At 42.1% G+C, this 7,150-nt stretch overlaps 1 protein-coding gene across 1 annotated transcript; it reads left to right on the top strand.

Annotated features, from left to right (window-relative positions):
• Positions 1-1,216: 1,216 nt before the first annotated feature.
• LOC126260304 (uncharacterized) lies at positions 1,217-2,386 on the top strand. The gene is made up of 2 exons (XM_049957628.1): positions 1,217-2,064; positions 2,167-2,386. Exons 1-2 carry the CDS (start codon positions 1,217-1,219, stop codon positions 2,384-2,386), a joined length of 1,068 nt encoding a protein of 355 aa, XP_049813585.1.
• The last annotated feature ends 4,764 nt before the right edge of the window (positions 2,387-7,150 follow it).

The following is a 7,150-nucleotide window of genomic DNA, read 5'->3' as shown; positions in this document are numbered from 1 at the left end:
ATACGAAATAATAAACAGCTAGTTTCACGCTCGCTGGTGGCGAATTCAGGGCAAAAGCTGACACAGTCACGTACCACATGTAACGAAACAGCTCCAAATGCAGTATATATGGACGGTAGCAAAGGGTTAGTAGACATGCATCTGAACCTAGAGGTAGGATTACAGCGATGGAAACTGGTTCCTCTTCATGATTCGTGGGCTGGAAAAACATCGCTATACGCTCCTGTGTGTTATCTAATCCTAACAGAGTGTTAGGTCTGTGTGACCGTTTGTTTTCATAATTAGTTGAAGTATGACGTAGGACAGAAATGTCGTCTGTGTTTTACATATATGTGGGTTTTTATACACTAGTAGTAAGCTAGTGTCTGTGCTCCTCGGCACACTGTAGACAGGTGTTTCTTTAGCTTAGTGCTTCAGGAGACCAGAAAGCTAAGGTCATCAGTCTCCCATTCACTCCCCCCATGGGTGTGCATATTGAGATACTGAGTAATTTTTTGGATGCAAATGGAAGAAGGTGTTTAAAATATTGCATGCATCTACATCACATCTACATCGATACTTCCGAAAGCCTCAGTATAGTGTGTGGCGGAGTGTAGGGTAAAGTCAAGTTACTCCGTGATATCAAGTAACTCCGTGGTAAACTATATTTCTTGTGTCACGACGTAGCCTCAACTCAAAATGTTCCAAGATTTTGCCAGCAGATGGCAGAAGCATGCAGGACTTTAGGAAGCTCTCACGCGATATCTCTTGGGTGTTCAAGGAAGTTCTAGACATGTGTTCCCTCAGTGTTTTCGTGTTTGCGGGTCACGCACAGGCAGTGAAGTCGCTAGTGAACATACCAGTTTCGTACACGCAAGTGTTCCAGTGTATAAGTTCCATTTTAACACTAGATATGTATCATTCACGTACAAAATGTCCTTGTTAGTCGGGCCAAGCGTTGACGGTGTATGACCTTAGCAATGGGTTGGTTTTTCTTAGGTTGGACGCTGAAATGGCTCCAAAGAGAAACAAAGCGGCGCATTCCTACACAGCTCAAACGCTTAAAGAAGCTTTGCGGATGGTGAACAGTGAAGGTGACACTGTACAAGGATAGCAGACACTGTACAAGGATAGCAAACGTTTTGGGATCCCGTGGAGTAAGCTTAAGGATTATCACATAAAATTTCCATCTGATCCACGAAGTGCAACTCTTTCGAAAATTGGAAAGCCATTCATTATGCCACCTGAACTTGAACTAAAAATAGTTAATTATGTAACAACAATGCAGTCTTTGGGCTTTGGACTTACAGTGAACCAAATGAGAAGCATTGTGTATAGGGTTGCTGAAGCTGCAGCAATCAAGCGTCCTTTCTCAAAAGATATGCAGATGGCTGGCTGGTGGGATGGGTTAAAGCAGCAATATAATTTAAGTCTCAGAACACCAGAAAACCTGTCTCTTGACTGTGCTGCAATGGCAAATCGACCCCATCTTAATGACTTTTATGACAGGATAAAACAGTTAATAAACAAACTGAATTTAGGGGACAAGCCAGCACGACCATGGAACTGTGATGAATTGGGGCTGTCTTACGTTCTGAAATCTGGCAAGGTTGTCAGTCAAGTGGGCAAGAAATACATTTACAAACAAAGTTTTGGAGAAAGGGGAACCACGACGACTGTCCTTTGCTGTGTTAGTGCTTCTGGAATGAGCGTCCCACCAATGGTAATTTTTAAAGGGGTAAGGATGAGTGACAAATTTTGTGTGTCATCTATGCCTTCATTAATCCACCTCTCTCTGAAAGGTTGGATAAATGCAGATCTATTTCTGGAATGGTTTCAACATTTCCTGGAGTGCATCCCACCCCATCGACCAATAATATTGTTTATGGACTCACATGAAAGTCATATGATCCCAGAGACGCTGTCTTTGGCAAGTGATAATGATGTCCACATTGTCACATTTTCGGCCCACATAACTCACCTTCTACAGCCTCTTGCGGTTGGGGTTTATAAACCACTGAAAGATTCGTGGCGGAAACAATTGGCTACATTTATGACTGATCATCCGGGACAAAAACCACTTCGGTATGATTTTAATAGACCCCTCGCTGCGGCTTCCCAAGACGCCTTCCAGACCACCACTATCTGCAACAACTTTGCAAAGACTTGAATATTCCCCTACAACAGAGATGCTGTTTCTGATCATGCTCTTGCCCCTTCCTCTGTTACACAGGGACAGAAACAAGAGTTATCTGCCAACAAGACAGTTACGGTGGAAGACATTCTAAAACTTCCAGTCTGCCAAAAAGAGCGTAAAGAAATGAAACGTGATCCTTCTGTAAAAAAAAATTCATTTGCAACAACAAGCCATCGACATCAGGATCAGGCATATCGAAGAAAACAATAAACAATGCTACTCCTAGGTCTATATCCAGACCACAGAGAAATGATGATAATGGATGTGGTGCATGTGGTGGTTCATATGAAGATGATGCTAAGAAGAAAAATGGAGCCGAACGGATCGAGTGCCAGTTTTGTAATGTATAATGTGCCAGAAAGCTTTAGATAGTGTCTATTTTATGTGTGATGGATGTGAGCAATCAGATAGTGATTAATAACAGCTCAGCAGAAATAAAACAGGAGCAGAAATTTAGCTTGTGCTTATTTTCTGGAAAATATTTTTTATTACTATTTGTACAGTAGAACATTTCAAAATTGCCACTAAAAGGTAACATATACTTTTACATATGATTTGAATATTTACATTACATTACAAACTAGTTTCCAAAGCTTAAAAGGTGCTCTTAATGAAGAATAACATACTATCACTGAGTAACTTGAACACTATCACGCAATTACTTGAATATCCTGGCGTTACCTAGTTCTACTACCAAAATTTGTAAGTTAATTGCAAGAAATAGCAAGTCGATATTTGTAATATGTATGACAGACAGGTTTTGTAGGACATCTCTCTTTCACATGATACAAATCAAAATAACCGTTTTCTAACGTTCCTGCATTTCTAACAGAAAAAGCTTAGTATCATGGAGTTATTTGGCCTCACCCTACCCTCTACCGCAACAAGTCATTTCCTCTCCCGTTCTACTTGCAGATAAAGCGAGGAAAAAACGACCATTCATATGCCTCCGCATGAGGCCTAATTTCTTGTATCTTTTCTTTGTAGTCGTTATGCGCATTGCGTGATGGTAGCAGTACAATTGGCCTGCAGCCAGTTTCAAGCCCTGGTTCTCTACATATTTTTTTTTCACTGTTGTCTCTCAAAACGAACGTCACCTACCCTCCAGGGATTCCCATTTGAGTTCCCGAAGCATCTCCGTAGCACTTATGTGTTGTTGAAACCTACTGGTAACGTATCTAGCAGCTTGCCCCTGATCTGCTTCGATGTCTTCCTTCAGTCCGACCTGGTGCGGATCCCAAGCACTCGAGCAGTACTCAAGAATATGTCGCACTCGCATGCTATATGACGTCTCATTTGCAGGTCAACCATTCATTGCTAACATTCTCCGAATAAACCGAATTAGACGATTCGTCGTCCCTACCACAGCTCTCACATGCTCGTTCCACCTCATTTGGCTTTGACTGTGTCAAGCAGGACACTGGTAATACTGTGTGCAAAAATCACAGGTTTGATCTTCCTACTCATCCGCATTAACTTAATTTTTTTTACGTTTAGGGCTAGCTGCCATTCATCACACCAACCGGAAATTTTGTCTAGTTGTCTTCTTGTATCTTCCTACACTCACTCAACTTCCACACCTTACCATACATCACAGCATCTTCAGCAAATAACCGCAGACTGCTGGCCAGTCTGTCAACCAAATCATTTAGGCCTATGTATACAGAGAATAACATCGGTGCCATCTCATTTCCCTGCGGCATTGCTGACTACACCCTTGTCTCTGATGAACACTCACCATCGAGGACAACATACTGGGTTCTGTTACTTAAGAATGGGTAGCCTTGGGGGATGAAATAGTGAAGACAGCAGAGGACAAAGTAGATAAAAAGACGAGGGCTTGTATAGATCATTGGGTAATCGAATAGATATTGAATTTAACTGACGAAAGAAGAAAGTATAGAAATGCAGTAAATGAAGCAGGCGAAAAGGAATACAAAAGTCTCAAAAAATGGGATCCACAGAAGGTGCAAAACGGATAAGTTGGGGTGGCCAGAGGACAAATTTAAGGATGTAGAGACAGATAACATAAGAGTAAGATAGATACTGCCTACAGGAAAATTAAAGAGACCGTTGGAGGAAAGAGAACCACTTGTATGAATATCAGGAGCTGAGGTGGTAAACCAGCCCTAATCAAACACGGGAAAGCAAAGAGGTGGTCGCGCTGGATAGCGGCATGGTCTGGGACGCCTTGACACGGTACGCGCGGCTCCCACCGTAGGAGGTTCTAGTCCTTCCTCGGGCATGGGTGTGTATGTTGTATTTCGAGTAAGTTAGTTTAAGTTAGGTTAATTAGTGTATAAGCCTAGGACCGATGACCTCATCAGTTTAGTCCCATAGGAACTTAACACAAATTTAAAAAAAAGTTGTAAAAAGCTGGACGGAGTGTATAGAGGGTCTATAAACGATGATATACTTGAGGGCAATATTATGAAAATGGAAGAGGACGTAGATGAAGATAAAGTGTGAGATGTGATACTGCGTGAAGAATTTGACTGAGCACTGAAGGACCTAAGTCGAAACAAGAGCACGGAAGCAGACAACATTCCGTTAGAACTACTGATAGCCTTGGGAGGGCCAGACATGACAAAACTCTACCATCTGGTGAGAAAGATGTAAGCCGAAATACCCTCAGACTTCAAGAAGAATATAATAATTCCAATCCCAAGGTAAGAAGGTGTTGATAGGTGTGAAAAATACCGAATTGTCATTTTAAAAAGTCACGGCAGCACAATACTAACACGGATTCTATACAAAAGAAAGGAAAAGCTGGTAGAAGCCGACCTTGGGGAAGATCAGTTTGGATTCCGTAGAAATATAGGAACAGGCGAGGCTGTACTGATATATTATAAGAGGTTAAAGAAAGGCAAATTTATGTTTCTAGCATTTGTAGACATAGAAAAAGTTTTTCACAATGCTAACTGGAACACTCTCTTTCAAATTCTGAAGGTGGCAAATATAAAATACAGAAGGTAGTTATAAGAGTCGAATGGCGTGAAAAGGAAGCAGTGAAGGCGAAGGGAGTGGGACAGGGTTGAAGCCTGTCCTCGATGTTATTCAATATGTATATTGACCAAGCAGTAAAAGAAACAAAAGAAAAATTTGGAGTAGGGTTTGAAATCCATAGAGAAGAAATAAAAACTTTGAGGTCTGCCAACAACATTGTAATGCTGTCAGAGACGGCAAAAGGCCTGGAAGACCAGCTTAACGGAATGGAGAGTGACTTGAAAGATGGATATAAGATGAACATCAACAAAACCAAAACGAGGATAATGGAATGTAGTCGAATTAAATCAGGGAATTCTGGGGGAACTATATTAAGAAATGAGACATTAAAAGTAGAAGATATGTTTTGTTATTTGGGGAGCAATATAACTGATGGTGATCGAAGTAGAGAGGATATATTATGTAGATTGGCTATGGCAAAGAAAGCGTTTCTGAAGAAGAGTAATTTTTTAAGATCCGTATAGATGTAAGTGTAAGGAAGTCCTTTCTGTAAGCATTTGTATGGAGTGTGGCCACGGATGGCAGTGAAACATGGATGATAAACAGCTTAGACAAGAAGAGAATAGAAGCTTTCGAAATGTGGTGTTACAGAATAATGTTGAAGATTAGATGGGTAGATCACGTAAATAATGAGGAGGTACTGAACAGAATCGGGGAGAAGGGGAATTTATGGCATAACTTGAATAATAGAAGGGATCGGTTGGTAGGAGACGTTATGAGGCATCAAGGGATCACCAATTTACTTTTGAACGGAAGTGTGGAGGGCAAAAATCGTAGAGACAGGCCAAGGGATGAATACACTAAGCATCTTCAGAAGGATGCAGGTGGCACAAGCTATTCTGAAATGATGAGGCTTGCTCAGGTTAGAGTATCATTCAGAGCTGAAACGAACCAGTTTGTGGACTGAAGACCACAAGAAAACAACATGCTAGGTGAGGGGCCAATGCTGAAGACTACTCTTTGTAAAAACGAACTGGTATTCCATCCGAACCTGCTGATTTATTTCCTTTGAAATCTTTCAGTTGTTTCTCCACTCCAGTTACACTTATTACTATGTCATACATACGGGAGTCTGTCCGACGGTGAAATGATGGTATGTTTGTACGGTTCTCTTGTAGCTGGTGTTCTCATGTTATACGCTAGCCGCCACCCAGGAACTTCTCAAAGCAAGTTTGTAAACATGAAACTTCCTGGCAGATTAAAACTGTGTGCCGGACCGAGACTCGACCTCGGGAACTGTGCCTTTCGCGGGCAAGTGCTCTAACATCTGAGCGAACCACACACGACTCACGCCCCATCCTCACAGCTTTACTTCTGCCAGTACCTCGTCTCCTACCTCCCAAACTTTACTGAAGCTCTCCTGCGAACCTTGCAGAACTAGCACTCCCGAAAGAAAGGATATTGCGGAGACATGACTTAGCTGAATTCGCGTCTCGGTCTGGCTCACAGTATTAATCTGCCAGGAAGTTTCATATCAGGACACACTCCGCTGCAGAGTGAAAATCTCATTCTGGGAACATACCCCAGACTGTGGCTAAGGCATGTCTCCGAAATATCCTTTCTTTCAGGTAGCACTTTCCCGCGAAAGGCAAAGGTCTGAGTCTCGGCCGGCACACTGTTTTAATCTGCCAAGAAGGTTCAAGTTTGGAAAGGTTGTCACCCTACAACAAAACTGGCGGAGGTAAATACCTAGAAACTATCGTTGACTGGTTGCCGCGGAAAACTTATCCTACCAATGCTAAATGGATGTGGCGGAAAATTCATCACCCTGATGGACAAAGTTGGGGGAAAACGTACAGAGTTGTCGGCGCAGGCAGCCGCAAGGTTAGTCAAGGTGAAGAGTCTGGTACCCTTTTGGACGATGGGTGAGAGATGAGTCGTAGGATTATGAGAGAAGTCGAAGAATCCAAAAGCGTCTGACTTTGTCTTTTGGAGGCTTGTCATTTCTACTGAGTTTTCAGACCTTTG

Source organism: Schistocerca nitens, chromosome 5, assembly GCF_023898315.1.
Source record: "Schistocerca nitens isolate TAMUIC-IGC-003100 chromosome 5, iqSchNite1.1, whole genome shotgun sequence".
In the NCBI taxonomy this organism is placed as follows: Eukaryota; Metazoa; Arthropoda; class Insecta; order Orthoptera; family Acrididae; genus Schistocerca; species Schistocerca nitens.
Note: the sequence above shows the minus strand (reverse complement) of the source record. Positions and strands in the feature narration are given on the sequence as shown.

What these genes read in the sequence shown, in the direction of transcription:
- LOC126260304 (XM_049957628.1), top strand. Translation starts at nt 1,217, where the DNA reads ATGCCACCTGAACTTGAACTAAAAATAGTTAATTATGTAACAACAATG. An exon ending in CCGGGACAAAAACCACTTCG is followed by an intron (nt 2,065 to 2,166) that starts GTATGATTTTAA and finishes CCCCTACAACAG; the next exon opens with AGATGCTGTTTCTGATCATG.